This window comes from Lonchura striata, chromosome 7 (genome assembly GCF_050655825.1).
Source record: "Lonchura striata isolate lonStrDom1 chromosome 7, ASM5065582v1, whole genome shotgun sequence".
Lineage (NCBI taxonomy): Eukaryota > Metazoa > Chordata > Aves > Passeriformes > Estrildidae > Lonchura > Lonchura striata.
Genome location: NC_140709.1, coordinates 9,646,698 through 9,666,997, shown reverse-complemented (window position 1 = coordinate 9,666,997; position 20,300 = coordinate 9,646,698). Strand labels below are relative to the sequence as shown.

The following is a 20,300-nucleotide window of genomic DNA, read 5'->3' as shown; positions in this document are numbered from 1 at the left end:
CTCCAGTGCAAACAAAAATCACAAAAGCAAAGCGGGTGTAACACTAGGTGTTTCTATTAAAGTGGTTTCAGTGCAATCTTCTCAGACAACCAGGACCGAACTGAAGGTCAGATATTGTTTTCTATAATCAAAGGAGGCAATGAGATACAAAGGAGAAGAAAACCCAAATAAGTTCTGTGTGTTTCAAATCAAATACTTAAATATGTCATTTAATTACTGAAAAGTATCCACTTCAGTTCTTGCACAGTACGTATCTTTACATGCTTTCATCTGTCTCATTAAGAAAGCAGATTTTGTTTGAAATTATCTAACATGAAAAATACTGCTAAGTCTATTCATAAAACAGTATTCTATATTTTTATTTTTCAAACAGCAAGTGACCACATTTAAAATGCATCATTTGCAAATATAAATTATCAAACTATTAGTTTAATTAAAAATAAAGCAAAAACATAACTTCCCTTAGTATCACAATACATAGAAGGGTATTATAAACCCAAAAAGACTAAGTTAACCATAAGAAAACAATAACGTCAAAAGTGATGAAACTCATTAAGTCACTTAATGAATAAATCAGTCTAAGAATACAATACCATTCACCATGACTATGTAAGAAAAAAAAAAAAAAAAGCAAACTTTCATTGTATTATACAGATAAAACAATCCAATCCTTCATGCCACATTTTGTAAACCATGATATAAATTACACTCACAGTCAAATGAACAGGAAGAGTAACTCCCAAAATATTTAAAGTTGCTTTTAGGGCAGAAATAAAGGCAGAAATAGAATCATTTAAAATATATCAAGTTTAACCAAAAAAAAAATTCATTTGGTCAAGCCTGCTATCCAAATAGTTTTGTTCCCTGCAAAACTATTTTTGTATTTTTGTGAGTTATGAAATTTAAATGTTTCTTTTACATATTAAATGTAAGTCATGTGTTGAGATACATTAAATCTTGTTATACTTTTATCATTTTGGCCTTAAGACCCAAATATCTTCCATGTACACACACACACAAACACACACACACTCTCTCACTCATTCTCTTCTTGGTATTAGGAAATTCCTCATTTCACAGGAATAATGAAAGACACACATACTGATTTCTGTCGGAAATATAAAGAATATGCAAATTCATACTTTCCAGGATCCTGTGAAATGATCTCTCACCTATATATACATACTCCAACTGATGGAATTTAGGCTATGGTCTTTTTTCTGATAATAAAGAGATGGAATAGATGTTGTAGGATAAAGGAATACTGTAAAATGATTGAAATAAACCTATTATCCTAAATTTATCTATACAAATTATCATTTTTTATTAACTGAAATACAAAGAAGGCATATGAACTCCAGGAAAATAGCACTATATCAGAAATTCACTGTAACAGTATTTCACTATATATATCATCAGGTTTTTAATAAGACAATTTCTTCTGTACACTAGATTTTGTACTAATTTATCTGTCTTCAAATCCATTACATTTTCAGATCCATTTCAGCACTATATAGTATGCCTTCAAAATAAAAGGAAGTCACTTGCTTTATTGAATACCAAGTTCCCTTCCAGACAGTATTTAAAGAAAGACAAGACTACACAGACAAAGTCCAGTATAATTCATTTCTGACAATGAAAATTTCAACCCCTCATACTGTTGCAAAATTCCTCCTACTGAAATGTCTACAATAATAATAATTATAATAATAATAATTATAATAATAAAAAGCATACATTACATATAAAAGATACCAGTGTACTAAAAGTGACAGAAGTGGACTAGCAAATCCTTCAAAGCACATATTATATAAATGACTAGCATTTAAAAACATTTCTTTTTCTATAAAATGTAGGTCATATACATTTATAAATTGGGGGGGAGAGGTTCTAAAGCAGTGGTGACTGTTCAAATTGATATGCTGCTCTGTACAGTCTAATACCTATTCAATTCAAACTATAAGTTTGACATCTAGTTTATCAGAATAAACCCATCTCATCATCTCATAGCTCATAATTTGAAAAATATGCAACTCAAACGAAGAGGTGGCTCAAAAGTTCACTGTTTATCTGCATATGAAATAAGAGAACTATTCCTTTCTATGGGTGGCCCAAGTCTCATCAGTTCAATATCAGGACTTAAAGACTCCAAATTTATGTAGAGGAACTGGCAGGAATCAGCACAGAAGCAGAATAGTGTCTCTGATCCTTTAGAGACACAGCTATTCAACCTTAGCAGTCTTCCTCGTCTTGCAGAAGTGCAGCCCAGCCATTCATTTCTCACTCAAAGTGGACGAAGCCATAGATCTACAGACTGTCCTCTCTGTGACTGAATTTGTGCTCTGTAAACAATGGGATATATTCCAGCAGGAGGACATCTGAATTTATTTATAAAAAAAATGATTAAGAATATTCATTAACTCAAACAAGGCTATTAACTCCCAAAGGTATTTTTGGAACTTATCCTTATGCTACTTGTCAAGTTAGCACTGTCATGTATTATTGCTTACAAACAGTACATCATCATATGCTTTCTAACAGAGCAGTACTGTGATCAGTTCATATTTACAGGCTTTTCTGTTTGTTTTTAAACAAGCTATAAAAACATTACATACTTTACAGACAATACAAATACTCAAGTCGAACAAATGGAATGCATAACAATAAGAAACGTCATAAAGGAAGACTGACATAAGTCCTTGATTGTCAAGACACATTTATATTTATATATAAACTCTAGCTGTGCAGAATCAAAGATTCAATCATAGGTACATCCTTATTTGATAAATCATATTTACAGCATGATATTGCGTAAAAAAATAAAATAATGTTGTTTACACAATATTACCTTTCCATCCATTGGATTAAGGAAAGCAAGAAACAACTCTCAGAAATGTTTGCTTGCCTCAGTTTGTGTTTCCTACCAAAAGATGTAATTTTAAAAAGGAAACAGAAGGTTTCGTATGTTGAGTAGAGCAAAAGCAACTATACATTTATTTCCCTGACACAAAGCAAATTGTACTTGAACAGAAGTTAAACTTTCAAATTAAAGACACGTCTTTTCATTAGCAGTAATACTTTCTTAGTGCTTGTCCTTTGCAAAGTGAGTTTCAGCTAAATGCATTACATGCCTAACATAAACATGCATTACCCTAAGTCCAATGAACTTTCAAAGTTACAAGGCTTCATTTTAGTAAGACATTTAACTCTAGGAAATTGTAAAATTATTCATTTGCTTCAGTACCAACCATGTAATTTGAAAGTTCACATGTGTACTGGTACCAACTGCATAAACGTATTTCTGCCTGTTAACATTTTCAAACAGATTCCCAGGAGTATTAGGATTTTCCCTGCAATTTGTAATGGTATTAAAACAAGTAAAGAATAAAAATCAAAGCTCTCAAAGCCATGAAAATTTAGTTAGCAAATACACATACATAATGTAATTCAATGCTGCAAAATTCAGAGTTAATTCATCCAAATATTTTGGTTCATTTCAAATAGTTACTAGATATGATACAAATTCTATAAAAATATCCTGATCAAGCATGGAATATAATGTATCTGTTCAGGTGGAAAGTTTTCATAGGAGAACACGAATATTTCGGAATAAACTCCAAAAGTTACAGCAGAACCCCAATAATTTGCAGCAATGCCTTAGAAACCCTTTACAAATTACAATTTTGAAAATAGTGAAGAAGCAGGCAACAAAAGCAAGGATGTCACATCACAAAAAGTACTTTGTTAATTTATTTTGACAACTGCAATTTAGTTTTCAATACTCCTTCTACCTCCTAGTATACTAATAGAGATGGTGTAGTATACTTGGGTGAAGTAGTACAGCATAATTGCGAGAGACCTTGCTACAGTACTTTTTAGACCATTGCAGAGAGGTGGGAAAGGACCATGAGGGATGTAGAAACCTGTCAGATGCTCTGTTTAGACGTCAGCGAATTAGCAAGATTTTACTGTACTTCTCAATTAACAATGAAAAGCTCCCATCATCCAAAAAAACCAACAAGTACAATATAAAAATAACACAGGTGTTATTTCACATGAATACTTTCTTGTCCTATTTTTTGCTTGAAACACAATTTTCCTAAAGACAACACTAGGAGACACAAGATCATAAACATGGTTCTTTTATCATCCAATTTAAATTGTTTATGTTGTTATTCATAAACCAACATACAGTAATACACATGGTTAATCCTTCTCCCCAAAACTCATAATTTATGATTAATTCATTCTCAAATCAAATGCAGAAAATGTAAATGCCTATTAGTATACCATTACAAGCTGATTCCTTCATTGTCTGTTATATTAATGGCAAAACATATCAAAAGATTCATGCTAAAAGGGACACTGTCAAGTAATTTAGGACCAAAATATGGCCTATTAATAAGTGCATGTGTGTATATATATATATATATTGTATATATATATATATAAGTAGAGAGAGAGTTTAGTAATAAATGTCATCAATTTCCTCTTTTTCAAAATTATCATGGTGCTATCACTAGTAGATATCCCCAAAAATTCCACCTTACACACAAATGTATCTGGTGCTCCCATGACCTTTCGGTAGGAATGGCTGCTGTTAGCTCAGGGGAATCTCCATGCTCACCCCAGCCTTATACTGACAGCACAAGAACAGAACAGACAACCAAAGCTGCTTTTTCCCACACATACACAGAAAACTAACAAAAATGACCAGATCAATGTGAAGACTGCATCTGCAGCAGATTAAAAGCAGCAAAACTTGAGCAGTGAAAAACATTATTAAATAATGCCATTGTTAAACAAGCAAGAGCTTTTTACAGAGCTAAACCTCCCAGAACTACATAAACACTTATTCCAGGATAAAAGGGGATGTACTCAGGAAATCACAGCAGTACATTTGGCTAACTCCTCCAGTGCAGACAGCTCTAAGCATCAGCAGATCAACTACTCAGACCACTGCTTTAATTGTAGACGTGGAAGAAGCCCACAAGACAGCCCCTGTGGCTTAGGGGATGTCCCAGCCTGTCCTAAGGCACAGAGTGCAGCTGGAATGGCTCAGCAGCAGGCCAGGGGATGAGCTGTGATGTCAGGAACAGCAGCTCCTCTGGTGTTTGGCTGCAAGGAAGAGCAGCTTCCTTCGGGCTGTACAGCAGCCTGCTCCCTCGCACACCCTTGGAGTTTTCCCAAGTGTGACAATGGCATGGGAGAGCCACTCCCTCCGAGTCCTCAATCACCTTCTCACACCAGAGTGTCAATGCAGCAACATTTTTTTAAATAAAGCTGAGTCAGACCCCTTAGGGAGAAGGAGGCTTCATTCCTCTTACCTCCCTATGGGCCCACAGCAGTGCAGTAACACAGTAATAACCCAGCCTTTTGGCTTTTTTTTCTTTTGTTCCTTGCTATATTTAACAAATAGTACAATTGCCATCTCCTTGCAACATCAGGGCATAGGAACAAAAGTGCCAACACAGTATTATTCAGGCACCACAAGCTAGGATGTCATGGAAATGGACACTGAAAACAAAGTATGCCTTACAAGAGGTGGTTTCCTGGGATATAGGGACCCTTTATGTTATTTCTGTGCAACACACAATGGAAAGTCAAAAAACCAAACTGACCATAAAGGAAAAAAACCAGAGAGACCACAAATCAGTTTAAAAATATTCTTTCAGAGAATTTTCTTTACATATATCATTAATAATCCATAAGGAATTTACTCTTCTCCCTTGATGCCCACTCTTTTCAAGCCGTGGCCAAATATTCAGACAAAATTACTGGTAAGTCATAGCATGCTGAAATGCCTTACTGTATTACACACACGGTCAACAAATCAAAAGAGCCTGCTTTCTTATACAAAAGTATTAAGAAATTAGTTTATATAAACTGTATTCTAATCAATAGAAGAAGCAGGCTATGGATAAGAAATGCCCTTTCTCCCTTAACTGTACCAAGTGAAGTTAGTGCTGTAGTAGTGCTCCCATAAGGGAAAAGACAAAGAGGGATCAGTTTCCTAGTAATGAAAATTCAGAAAAATATTGCTACTGCTTTGGTAAGAGGTGGGAACTGTTCTAGGTCCTGCTCAAGTCCTTTCTTAAAAGACAGGATATATTTTAGCCCCTTGAGATGCAGCCTTTTCTCCTACCTGATGGCTTTATCTGAGAGACACTAGTTAGCAACAGTGCTGTAAAAATCGGGATGAAATCCTATTTTAAAAGCCACCATATACACACCTACCTATATGTGCGTGTGTGTGTGTGTTTTTCCCTGGTTAATCAGCCTACATGAGGCTTAAACTGCCTTGAACTACCAGACAGTGTCCCTTTAGGGAAGGTGCAATAGAATGAACATACAGTTCAAAAATCTGAAGCTTGTTAACTTAAACTACACAATAGTTAGGCTACTCAAATCTTACCACCTTAAAAATGCACACAGAACTACTTATCGTACCATACTGTATACTTCAAGACAAAGTACTATTCAAAAAAACATATTCATGGTACAGGGATAAACTTTGCAGTTTATTTATACTGTGAAATGCAATGAAAACTTCTGATCGCTCTCCTAGGCTGGAAAAAGAAATCCTGTTCACTAGCATCATTCACCAGTTTGGGTTGGTAAAATTGTAGTGACTTTTACTAAGCAAACACTAAAAAATAGGGAGTTTGAATGCCCACTTCTTCAGCTTTCAGGGATACTTCAATAAATTTAATCATTGGAATTGTCAAAATTCTAGACAGAGAATTAAAACAGTTTTTACAGAAGCTAAAAAGACCCAATCTCAAGTATATGGAAAGGAATTACTCGAGCTGCTGTATGAGATGAAAATGATGCAACCGTATCAAACCTAAACATCTAAAAATGGTTTTATTTTTTGAGAAATCAAAAACTATAAAGTTGGCTAAGTGCTCTATGTTAATCGTTATGAATATGTAGGGTAAGGTACAATTAAGCTTTTAAATCTTGGAATACACTGTTTGTGTAAGCATTTTGCAATTGGGAATGTCATCTACAGAGTATTTTAACTAAAACTTCAAAATCTTGGTTTCTGCATATGAAAAAGTCATTAAAAAGTTACATCTAGATTCAGCTGTACAAAGAAATACACATTACTTCCGGAATGAAGTAAAGGCTTTAGCAGTTAGGCATTTTGCTTAAAAAAGTGTTTAAAGTATTTTAAATTAATTAGACTTTTAAATAGTAGAGTTAGTCTATCAGAATTCACTTTCTGTCCCTCCAAACACAACTCAAGGTAATGCAAAGCAGAAATAAAGGGCACATGGTCTAAAATTATTTTTGAGAGAGACTGAAGATTTTTCTAGAAAATGCTTTCTTTTAAAGCATATTTGTTTGACTTCCAAAACTTACTTGTTTATTCTGTGTGTTTAGTACATGTTGATTCCCTGCTGAAGAGCAACAACTATGCTGACAAGCTTAGAAATGACAATGTGAATAGTATCAGACAAAAAACTGTCCTCCCAAAGCATACAAGGAAACCAGCAAGGAAACAATAATGGGGGAAAGTCTTACCTGGGGATTTTGTTTATTTTAAAATTTCATAGAAGGTGAAATATTTTCTGGATTCAAACAAGTGAATAATGAACTGCCTTTGATAGGGGCACCAACATCAGGCAGTTCAATGACTGATGGCTAACGAAAAAATTGTTTTAAAAAAGAAAAAAAGAAAAAAGAAGCAGTTATTGGTCTTGCTAATATCAGCTTACTTCTGTTTTAACATAGCACTCTTAAAAGCTGTACAGAACTCCATCTTATACAGAGCAACCCCCTTTTGACAAATGTGTTCTAAAGTGCCAGTATTATTTACAAAGATTTCTTATCCAAAAGTCTGGCCTGTTGTGGCATCAGGTGAAGAAGTCATCCCAGCTCTGCTATCATTTACATTCACCAAAGGAAATTCTGGGAAATCAGCACTTGTCCCTGGTCCCCGAAGGTTCACCTGTCCATTGGCAGTGCTAAACTGAGAGGATATTCCAGCTCTTGCCCCATGGTACTGAGCTCTAAAGGGCTGCTCAAAGGAGCTAATTTGATATGCTTGATGAACAGACTGTGCCTCCGCTTTCTTCTGAGAAGTTACTTGATCCAAGAAGTCCTGTGTAGAGGAAGAAGAAGAATGATTTGCCTCATCACCTGAAAAGGGGAAAGGGTGCTGAGAATCACCAACCATTAGTCCAAAGTGAGACTTGTCTGGAGTTGTTCTCAATGGAGAGTTCATTCCCGACCGAAAGCTATTGACGGGTATAGATGTGTAGACCTTCTCCATGGAAGGAAATGCTGGCTGGGTTGTAAGTGTCTGGTTATCAGTCACAAAATTAAGGCTCGGGTTGTTCAAATAGGCATCATTTTGGCTAGTTCTGTCCAAAGCTTGTTGTAAAAACTTTGAATATTCTTGTAACATACTAGCTTTATCTGATGAGGAAGCTTGAGAGCTTGTTCCAACCGTTTCAGATGGGGTCACCTCAGATACTTCAGCAGAATTGATGGATATACTAGAGGTCACTTCTGTGTCAGCCACACTGAAAGAGATCTCATGCTGTCCATTAGCCTTGTGTGAATAATGATCTAACAGAGTTTGCAGTACCTCATCTGGAATGACATTTTTGTCATGGTTACCTTTAATTTCAACATTCAGTGCCTGTGTGTCTAGTATTGAGGCGGTAGCAGTTTCATCAATGACACTGGCCACAGCTGCCTGTGTTACTGAAGGTTGAGATGCTATGGTACTTACATTCAAGGCATATTCTCGACTGTTGTTACTTGCTGCTTGTAGATACCTCTTTTTCTTCAAAAACTGCATTGCATCATCATAATTAGTGCTGCTGTGTACAGGTTTACTGGGCCCTTCCTGTAATGTGTCGACTTGGTCAATGTCAGCATTACCTTCAGAGTCCAGTAAACTTTGCTTATCCACAAGATCGAAGGCATACTTCGAAACCTTGCTGTCTTCATATGTAGATAAAGGTGAAATGGTTTGACTTTGCTCAAGTGGCTGCTTTAGACTCCTCTTGTTGACCTTTTTGAGAACGAGCTTCGGTGGGTGTATTTCTCCAGAATTTGCTTCCTCTAAGTGCGATCCACCGACTGAAGAATGTGGCATCTCAACAGCATATTCCGCTACCATATATTCATCTTTTACTTTAGCACTAGAAGAGTACAAAGGCAAATAGTCATTTTTGTCCTTCTTGTGTTCTGATTTATCTATACTATCCTTATCCCCAGATTTTGTTTTCTCTGTTTTCTGCCTTTTCTTCTTTGGCAAGGAGCTGTCTTTCAGAGGCGTAGAGAAACCAGAATCTTCCTCCGATGGCAAAAAGCCAACTTTGGTGGCACTTCTGTTGGGTTTCTTCTCACGGTTCTCATGGCACATACGTTTGTGTTTCAGCACACGATCGGTCCTGGAGAAATACTGGAAAAGATTATGGTGGTTATTTATTATTATTATTATTATTATTATTATTATTATTATTACTACTATTACTACTATTACTATTATTATTAAATAAATATGTTAGCAGAAAGAAAATAAACCTTTCATTCTAAAGAATTTACTTGATGATTCACCCACTTTAGCAATTTCTAATGAAGTGTTAAACAAGAGTATACAGTCAATAAAATCAAGCACAGCCAGCTGTGACTCTGCTCCACCTGTGCACTAAGATAGCCCATCCTGACTGAAAAAACATTCATTATGTATTTATTTCTATAAAATAGAGAAAGCCCCATCTGAAATACTGGAGAATTGACTGGTGTTTTGGCTTTCAAGCACAGAAGATTTCACTAAGTCATCTTACCTGCAAACAATATTCACACTGGTAAGGCTTCTCTCCACTGTGAGTTCTTTTGTGCCTTTCCATGTGATACTTCTGAATAAACCTCATACCACATTCATCGCAACGAAATGGCTTTTCACCTGATAAAAAACACATAGCAATATTAATCTAAAAGAATAAATCAACATTTTTCCATAAAATTACCAGGTCAAATACTACATTCTCTATTAGAAGCAGTAAAAGAGTTTAGTATATTGCTATTGAAAAACAACACAGGGCTTGCTTACATCACTATTTTTTCCAATACTCAGTTGCTGATGCCTGAAATTACTTTAAGCTTTTATGCTAAAAAAACCCCCACCTTTAAAACCAAATCCTTACTCCACTTTCTAATGCAGGTGCAGGTATGTCTTACACCTACCAATTAAGAACTGCAAAGATGGTCTTCCTGAATTGTTGCTCCAGTATGCATTTTTTTAGGGCAGACAACTGTATAAAAATACCTCAATCCTCTCACAAAGTCATTAACTCAAACCAATCCCCACTAAGAGCGAATTAATGCATTTCCAAACTTCGAATATAACATTTTGAAGGGTGCTTTCTATTTTTCCATATTTTTCCCTTATTTGCATGTGGAATTGAGAGAACTGTTTTGAAAAAGTCCTACTATTTTGGTTTAAACCCTTTTTTTTTTAAAGAACTCATTTTAAAACTTTTTAAAAATTAAGTCAAAGCCCAAGAAACCTCTGTAGCAGAACCAGCATTTGCAAACTGGCAGATTTCTCATTTTGATTGTTTTGTTAGCTTGTTTTGGTTTATGGGTTTTTTCTTTACTTTTGTAAAATACTCATTCAGACAATATGCACTGCCCTGAATTCATCTTCAGTTCTCCCCCTTATTTTTCCTCACAAAGAAACCCTGTAACAATACTTTCTGAGCAGGGAGTAACTATTTTTATTTCCTTTAAATTTTGCCTTACATCTTCCCTCTGATATTTTTTCCTAGGTTTCTCTGGCAAAACCTAAAAATTTCAAATGCATTGAAAAGTTAGTTCTGCTTTTACAGAAGTTCACTATTATTTACTAGAACTCACCCTGAACAACAGAGATCTCCTCCTCTTAGTATTTACTATTAAATCTTTTGGACTGACATAGAGGTCAGGGATTGTCTTGGCAGCATCTGTCAAGATTCTCTTTGTTCTGGGTACTGCACTACACTGATTTTTGGGATATGAATCATTTATGTCTTGTTTCCAGAAAAATGCAGACCATTGCTAAATTCTGAAGTAGTTTTATTCTTACTAATTATATTATGAACTGTTGAATGACCAACAATTAGTTGTTAAAGTTTGAAACTGTAAATAAATAGATTTTATTATTTAAAATGTTGATAGAGTTTGTATTTTCCATTTAGAGTAGAGAAATTTATCCACAACCTTCTACAAATGGGAATACAGTACCTGAAAATAAGGTTCCACTATTTATAGAGACTAGAATGGAAAATATCTGTATCACTCACACATGTGCTCCTAGTCAGATCACTAATGCCCAGAGTTTCAACTTCCTTAATTCCAAGCAATTTCTAAATCTCCCTCTTTGTAAACCTATGTCCTATTTAGAATTATTAATTCTTACCTCTCCGTGTGGCTTCTCAGCCAATCTCCTTCTCGGATAAAATTATTCCAATTTATTCTCTCCTAAATCAAATTATCTCCTCTCCTCAGATCTCTTGGCTTCCATCAGTTCTTCTTCTACAGGCTCACAACCCCAACATTCTCTTCTTTCACTTGACTTAGAGAACTTTACCATTTCTTGCTTATTAAGAAGCACCATAAAATTTTGCACTTTTTTCAGCATCCCTTTTAACTTATAAACACTTGTCATATCATTCCCTCTCATCCTGCCTATAAGCAAATCCTCCTCTCTTGCCTATTTCCTCACTTTCAAACTCCAAGTTCATTCCTCATGTTCTCTTTATTTGGTAGGCACCCTCAAAATTACAGTGCTTTACTCCCAACAAGCCTATTCAGTCTTTCTGAATCAAATTCCAATCTTTGCCTCTCATTTTCAGGATGCTGAGGTAGGACATTTAGACCTCATTGATTTTGTCTGATACATGGGAACTCTTCCATTCCTGAAGACTACTATTTAGTCCTTGCTACTTACTGTTTTCTTTACCTTTGTTCCACTATTCTATTTTGTGGTTTTTTTTTTTTTTTTTAATTGTGCCTTCAAACAACTCTGCTTACATTGTTTCCAAGCTTGCTTTCATACTACTTTAGATTTATTTTAGAGAATAAGAGTGGCTGTTTAGGTTGAAAACTATCCTGAGCCTTAAAGCAAGAGAGCTGAGTCCTGTTCTGGCCTTGAACAGCCCTCTGAGGAGCCACCAGAAATGCAGAACACTTCATTAACACACTTACCTGCAGCCTTACACTCATTTCTGTAAGTGAACATTCTCAACATTTTCCTACTCAAGCTGACTATTTACTGGCAGAAGACTCCACTGCTACCTATTCCCATTTCAAGGCTTAAACAGGGCCAAAGAGGGGTCTGTGGTTTTTAGGTGGATTACAGTCACCAGCTGCTTTGGGGACTTTCAGGCCACATACAAATGCAGTGATGGCCGTGCCTTAACAGAGAGAAGAATTTGGGGACACTGCCCTGGAGTTAACTCAGCACAGTACAGAAAATAGTATTTTTCAGTAGAATTCCAGAACACTATGAAAGTAAGATTAAGAAAACCTTTGTGAAACTGACACCATATTTAATTTTGGCTTTAATCTTCATATGGAAGATAATTTTAGAAAAAGATTAAAAATTAATATGAAGATAGGCTTCCAATAATAATTTCATCCTAGCAGAAGCCTAAAACTTCAGATGCCTTCTGCAATTTTGTTGTACTTTTCAGACAGGATCTATTGCAAATGGAGGAGACCATTAATAACAGCCTTTTGATAATGCAGGGACAATCCAGGATACATTTTTCTGAAATGTCTTGGTCAGTGGGAAAGAATGAGGTGTATAAAAAACCCCTCAAAATTTAAAAATACAATACAACAATTAATGCATTATTTATGAAAACAGCTCATGTATTGTGTCTGTGTTTGTAATCTATTAAAACCAAGCAATAGAACTACTCATCCAGTATAGTACAAATATTATGTGTATGAAGGCTGTAACAATTATAATGCCAGGCATTTTAAAGTCAAAACAGACAAAAAACAAATTATAAAATACTAAAGAAGGCTATAAAAAATCAGCATGACTGAATAAAAAGGCACTTGAATTGTTAGCCCCAGTGGTGCTTTATTTTTTTTAATGTAATCATAGCTTTTGTGTTTAAAATGGAAAATAGGGTGGCTTACACAATTAGGACACATGAACGCATGAGTGGGTAAGGTATATAGAAACATCTCTAAGCAAAAAGTAAGGAGACATATTTGAAAGAAAAAAAAAAAGAAGAACATTCAGCATCTTCTCCAACCTCGTAAACTGAAAATATTTGCGCACCAGCAACTCTTCCCTCTCCTACAACTAAAATAGCAATTTTCTGTATCATTAGGGACAAGTTTAGCAGCAGGGTTCCAACACTGCTGCCCTCCTCTACACACAATTATAAGCAAATTTTGTATTAATGCAATGTCTGCTTTTAGATGCAACTATTTAATTATTTACACAGAATAACGCTGTTCATTGATTGCTTCCTAACTCCCTCACAACATTTCCTTTGAAGGAGTGGTTCAGAGAACTAAAGTCAAATCAGACTGCAAATAGCTGGGGCACCTGTAAACTGGGGGCAAGTAACAGGCATAAAATGGGGCTTCTACCTGTTACTACTCTCTTTGATTGGTTTAAAATAAACTAGAAAATTTGACAAAAATCTTTAAAAGAGTAAGAGATTTCCTGTTCTACATCAGCATTTTGAACTGTCCAAGAGCTAGTGCTAAATGTGGTCATTCATGGAGATAAAAATGCAAAAAAAAAAGTATTGAATAAAGTTAAGAAACATTTGTTTAAAGGATATGAATAATACAAACAGATCTTTACTTTCATTGAAGTAAAACACAGACCCACTGTTCACCTTCTTATTAGAGAATCAAGTTAAAAATTCAGGTTTTCTGGATGGGTTTAGTTAAGCAGCCCTGAACAACAGTGACTACACAAACAGCTAAGGGCCAGTAGTGAACACTGCCATATAGAGGTGAAAGCACAGACAGGTATTTAGAGTGCCAATTAGCTACACTATAACTGGATGAAGCCAAAAATTAAACACTAGTTAAATTCTTGTTAACTAAACGGCCTTCAGAAAAAATTCTGCCACTCCTGGAAGCTGAGTTTTACATGTTTTCTCCTAATCATTACTAGTTGTCACCTAGGAAAACAACCAGGATTCAACAATTTAAACACCAGCACCATCTTCTATTTTCTGAGAAACAACCAAACTATAATTCAGGATGCTGAGGAAAGGAGGAAACACAGTTATCTACAAAAAGTCAGATAACAATATGGTAAATTAGTTAAATTATACCTTTTTCTCTGCTAAACAAAGACTAGCATATGTAAGAGCTGGCATAAAAACCTACAGTCCCACAACATCCACCCCCCTCCCTCCAAAGCTTACAATTGACACAGATTTCTCATTAGAGCTAGAAGCTAAATTCTAAAATATAATTAAATTAATTTATAAAATATATGCAGTCAACTGTTAATTAACTATATTTCCCAGACTCTCATTTTCAAAGCCACGTACAGGGAATAATCCTCATTTGAAAAAAAAAAATAAAAAGAAAAATCTTCTAAAAAATGTGAAGACTGCACTTTAATTTTTGCCTTTTTTTTGGGGGGGGGGGTTAGAGGGCAGATAGATGGAAGAGACTGAATGAGCATTCTTTTCAAGAATAAGTATCTACACAAAGTGAAGGCAGCATGGTTCACCAATTCAGAGCCAGAGGAAAGACTAGGAGCAGAACAAAGACACTGGACAGAAGAATGGAAGACTCTTCTGTGGCTGACTGGCTGAAGGAAACCTACTTAGTCTGGACTCATGGCAACCTAGGATACAAAAATCCCATAAACAACAGGGCATTTGTGCATGTAACTCCCTGTACACTGCTCTGAAAATTCATTTTGCAGAGTTTTTTCTCCCTCTCAACCCTTACACATGCACACACTGCACTGCATGTTAGTAGCTTTCATATCCATTTAAATGCTACAGCCAAGAAACACTGTGCACATTCACCAGCTCTGCTTTTCTGAAAAAGAGGCTGAGAAATTGGCATCTAGTCCAAAAGGGACCATATTACAAAATATTTAAAGAGGGATTGAAAGGCCATGCACCAAAATGCCAAAAACCCAATGAAACCAAACCTGTTAAAGAATGTGGTGCTGTGTGGTGCAACAAGATAAAAAAAATAAACATATATAAACTTTAACTTGCTTCAGGCCTTATTTGACCTATACTGCATATTTTTCAACTAAGACTCTTCTTTTTGGAATAGTTCTGAATTAAACCTAAAAGAAAAAAAAAAGTGAAAAGAAAAGCTGATACTAATACCTTTGGGGTTAGGCATTTTGGCCATTTTAGTCCTGGCACTTTTCCATCAAATTCAAATACAGACAAACAAGACAAACAAACAAATAGATCTATGGAAATGTAATTTGAAAGTCGCCCTTGTCTGAATTAACTTGATACAACAAAAGACAGAACTGCTTAACAAACTTTGACTTTTATGAATGCACAAACTTCAGGATTTGGTGCTCCGAGGTTATTTATAGAAAACTACTTTCAGATCTGCTTACAGGACTTCATACTCATTTTACAGCCAAAGGAAAGTGGAACAAGTTGAAAGCACAAGACTAATTTCTTTTTAAAAGCTTTATAACTTTGTAACATGAGTTAAATTAAAACAAACTACAACAGGGTTTTTGGCTGCATATTTGTTACCAGAAACCTTGCCTGATTGGGGAAACAGTTTTTAAGCACGCCAGTAAAGATACTCAAGGCACTATACTCACCAGTATGAATCTTCTCATGCCTCTGTAGCAGGTACTTCTGTATGAAACGCATGTCGCACTGACTGCACTGAAATGGTTTTTCACCTTGAACAATATAATTCCACATCCATAAGTTAATAACTACACACTGTTGTTTCTGATAACTATTTTTGAGGAATATTAAAATGTCTATTAAAAACACCAGCATCTGAGCGAATTCCAAAAATACCCTGGTACCAAAAACATTTGCCTTACTAGGTATATGAACTGCAGAGATCTCTCCATGATCCTAAGGCTCACATTAAGACTAGCACGGAAGAGTGATCTGGAATGGCTGTAATTTCCTCATGTACAAGATCAATCAGGATGCTGGCATAGACTGCATTCAGGATACTGGCAAGCTGTTATAACAGTAAGTACCTTTTTCACTTCTCCGAACACAGAGATACCTCATCAGGCAAATAAGCAGCTGCAGCATGTTTTACAAAGGGGTCAATTTTTGGCACTTAGGCTACAAGTCAACCCATTAGCTTCTGATAAAGAAAGAAAAGAAACCTTGTAAACAGTTAGCTCTTCAGTTTATTAAATATATGTTGATTTTTTTTTTTCTGATATTCTTTTGACACTTTGGTGCATGGAATCTCTAAGCTTAGATGCCAAGTTAGCTACACTCTTAAAACTGAAATTCGCATAGAGCTGAAAACATTTTTAACATAAGTAAACAACTCTTTATATAGTAGAAAAGACAAATTTGAAGTCAAGCAGTACCTGTATGAATGAAGACATGTCTCTGTAAATGGTAGTTGGTTCTAAAGGCAGCATTGCAATGCTCACAAACATGAGATTTGTGGGTTTTCAGACCAAGTGATCCATCCTCATTTATTGTAAGGATCTATTTTAAAAAGAGTAAAATTTGTTCTCACACTACCCTCTAAAGAGGTCTTATTAACTAAAAAAAAAAAACCATTAATTTTTTCAATGCAGAAAATGTAAATATTTCAGGTAAAACAATTCTAATTTCTACAAAACTATGCGTTAAGCTTCTAATACACATTTCCAGTTGCAGTCCAATCCAACTCGTGTCTCGTTGTGCATTAAGAGCTATTTCAACAGGACAGAGACAAAGGCAGCTCATGGAAAATCAGCTTAGAGCTTCCCTAGCCACAGCTGAGTCACTTTATACACTACTATTTATTTTGTCCGTCTGTTGGAAAGGATGCAAAGTAATCAAACCACTCCTGGGCACTAAACCACAGACAATCATATTTTAAAGAAAAAATAAATAGTTAAATTCTTTTTTTCAAATCACAACTCTAAATGTTTGCTAGAAGTAATTAAAGCTTAACCAGAATAGTCATATATATATTATCTACATCTATATAAAACCACTAGTCTCAAAGGTAAAATTGTATTTTAAAAACCAAAATCCCAAAGCCAAACAACCAAGAGAATAGTATTATTCTTCTCCCCCTTTCAGGTTTTTCACTTAATAAAGTATTGCTTACTTAATATACGTATTAAAACATCTCCTTGATGACTTCAACTTGCCACACTCAATTGCTTTGCTGTCAAACAAAGCCGCTATTTTCATATAAAATTTAAAAAACTTAAATTAAAAAAAATGCACCACATCTACTTTATTCAATAAAGCTAATCACATGTTTTCTCTAATTTATCAAAAATAATAAAAATAAAAAACTAAACCAAAATCCAAAATCTCTACTATCTCTGGCAAGAGAATAAGGAAATCAGTAAACAAATTACATTTATAAAATCTTGCTTAACTGCAAACACAACTATAAAGAAAAGCTTAAGGAACCTTAAATAATACAGTTTAGTCCCTTGTTATTAAAAAAATAGAAGTATGCTGGGAAAACACATCTGCAGTTTGATTAGCTACAGCATTTTAGGTTTTATGATAATGACAGTGATGAGAAAGAGAGAGTCAATAACTGAAACGGTATCTCTAAAATAGTAGCAAATACTGTAGATCTACTTAATTTTTAATTTTCCCACATCAAAACAAGAGTGAAAGTCTCAAACTAACAAATTCTTGTGCATTCACTCTGAAGGACAAGCACATTCATACGTTTGTAAGATTGGTGTGTTACAGCTCCATTCACAGATAGAGACAACTGTTCTGTAACATTATCCAGCTGATGAAGCCGACTGCGTCTTTAAAATTTAAACAAATTTAAATACATGTTATGAAATGCTTTTCATATATTATATTGAAATTTTTTAAATAGTGCAGAAAATACACTTAATTTCATGGTTATCCTAAACCTGGGCTCTTCTACTTAATCTACTACCTCTTAAATGATGGGAGTTAACTCTGTCAGAGCAGCTTCCCTAACCAAAGCAACAAAAAAGCTTGTGCGTGTGTGTGTGTGCGCGTGCGTGTCTGTCCGTGTGTGCACGTCTGTGTGTCTGCATGGGAGAGGGAACAGGAGACAGGAGTCATGATACCTGATGACTTCTTCCTTACCTGACTACTGCATTGATATAAAACAGAATTTAGAACGTTTCAGAATGTTAGCTGACTCCCATTTGTCAGAGTTCCAGTTGCCTGTTTGGATGGAAAATCAACCCCACTACTCTGGAAATACTGAAACTGCAGTAAGCTCTCACCTAGGTCAGTCCTTCAGCTTTTTTCTACTCTGACAGGTCTGAAAAAGGGGAAGATAGACTGAAAAAGAACCTGTTTAACAATTCTCCTGATCATTTTTCAATCTTTTGTCAGCAGACTAGGAGATAAAAAGGAAGCATGCAAGTACACGTCTGTAGAAAGAGGGGCACACGCCTCTTCTACCTTGCCATGTTTCCATGGAAGTGATCTCTGGATGTACTCAACCTAGATCTCTTTTTTCTCTCAAAGGGAGAAGTGAGAAAAAAATGCACAGCATTTGGAATTTGCTTCCACACCCAATCTGAAGCAATTTCTCAGCTTTCCAAGAATACTACAGGTGCAACCTTATTTGACAGTGCTTTGAGGAGGACTGGAAGGTCCTGCTCCGAAGGCAATAAAAAGGAGGTTTGGGAGATTTTCTTTGTATTACGGTGAGTTTTCCTTTAATGTACAAACAGTCTGGGTTGATTTCTGAGTAGGCTTATTTTAATGCTGCTGTCTGATAACATATAACTGATTTACTTCTATCAGAGCAGCTTGCATATGTTCTATTCTAAGTCTGAAGATTAATACTGATTTGGGGAATTACTAGAAGATATAACACTGCTACCTCATGAGGTGAAATGATTCTGGTTTTATCTGAACTGCTTCTCAACAGAAGAAAATTGTTTTCAGACAGACAGGGTACATAGTCCTTATGAATGGATCTACAAAACAAATTTTTAAGTAACAAACCAGCAGCTAGGGTAAGAACCTTTTGATATAAATAAATACATATATGAAGATGATTATGAAAACAGGAATTTTCCCTACCAGTAAATTATTTTATGTATATTAGTAAACTTTTTAGAATTTTCAAAACTACCATTTTAGTTTTCTTTTTAAAAACTTTTCACTACTATGCATGAAGCATATAAAATTATCAGGCTCACAGAAAAGCACAACTATTATTAGATAGATACAGAGTAATGATTTATAAATGGTCTACAAAGCTACTGACTCATAATTTAAAAAAAAAAATATTTTGAGAGAGAGAACTGCCTGGAGAGACAGATGTTAAAATATGTCAAGAGTTCATGTTGCTAAAAAGGAGTTCAAAGAAAAACACTGTTATATCAGTTTTGTTTTGGGTCTCTGATGAACTTCAGAACTGCATCTTTACTGAGCAAACAAACAATTTCCAGCCTAACTAGTTCAAATGCTAATGAAATTAGTCATAGTCAACCAAATCTTCAGGTCCTTTTAATCTTGGTTTTGCCAAATCAATGTCTTACTTTTGCTGGTGAACGCTGTTTTCTTTTCTTCTTTTTCTGCAAATCTACTGGCTCTCGTATTTGTTTTTTGTCTCGTTTCTGTTGTTCAGATGCATCAGTAAAGGTAATTTCTTGCTTTACACTGATCTGTTAAGATACCAAGTGCCAGTTTCAGGTAAGGTTCTCACTACAGAAAAGCAATTTTTCAATTTTAGAAGATGACAAACTGCTGAAACAGAAAACCTTTTCCTAAGGGAATTATCTTCTGGTTTCACTCTTTCAGAAATTTAAGTGAAAGAATTAATATGTATCTTAAATAAAAAGGGCACAGTTAATTTCCTCAGTAACATTTTGATGTATCCTTTCATTCATCTCCCAAGGTCTTTTTTCCTGACCTGTGGTGATTTTGAGATCAGTTAATATATTAAAATCACTTCCATCTGTAAAACCATTCAGTTTTTCATACCTATTTTACTTTAGTCCGTGCTGTTGTCAATATAAGATTTAATGGAATAGTTTATTGTATATTTAAGACAGAAGTATTTTTAAGGAAAAAAAAAAAAAAAGACCAGTTCTAATGAAGATTTTGAAAAAAAAAAATTTAAAAATCTCAATCTAATGTGAACTTTAATGA

At 35.0% G+C, this 20,300-nt stretch overlaps 1 protein-coding gene across 7 annotated transcripts in view; it reads right to left on the bottom strand.

Moving 5' to 3' along the window:
- Positions 1-330: 330 nt before the first annotated feature.
- ZNF148 (zinc finger protein 148) overlaps positions 331-20,300 on the bottom strand; it is a 41,569-nt gene continuing 21,599 nt past the window's right edge. For 3 of the 7 annotated variants that reach the window (XM_021526035.3, XM_085584169.1, XM_085584170.1), the window contains exons 3-7: positions 19,688-19,813; positions 16,553-16,676; positions 15,806-15,889; positions 9,810-9,928; positions 331-9,424 (exon numbers count right to left, since the gene is read on the bottom strand). In XM_021526035.3, the coding sequence (XP_021381710.1) occupies positions 7,835-9,424; positions 9,810-9,928; positions 15,806-15,889; positions 16,553-16,676; positions 19,688-19,813 (2,043 nt within the window). In that variant the 3' untranslated portion in view covers positions 331-7,834. The remainder of the gene's footprint in view (positions 9,425-9,809; positions 9,929-15,805; positions 15,890-16,552; positions 16,677-19,687; positions 19,814-20,300) is intronic. The other 4 variants (XM_085584171.1, XM_085584172.1, XM_085584173.1 and 1 more) reach the window with 4 other exon arrangements.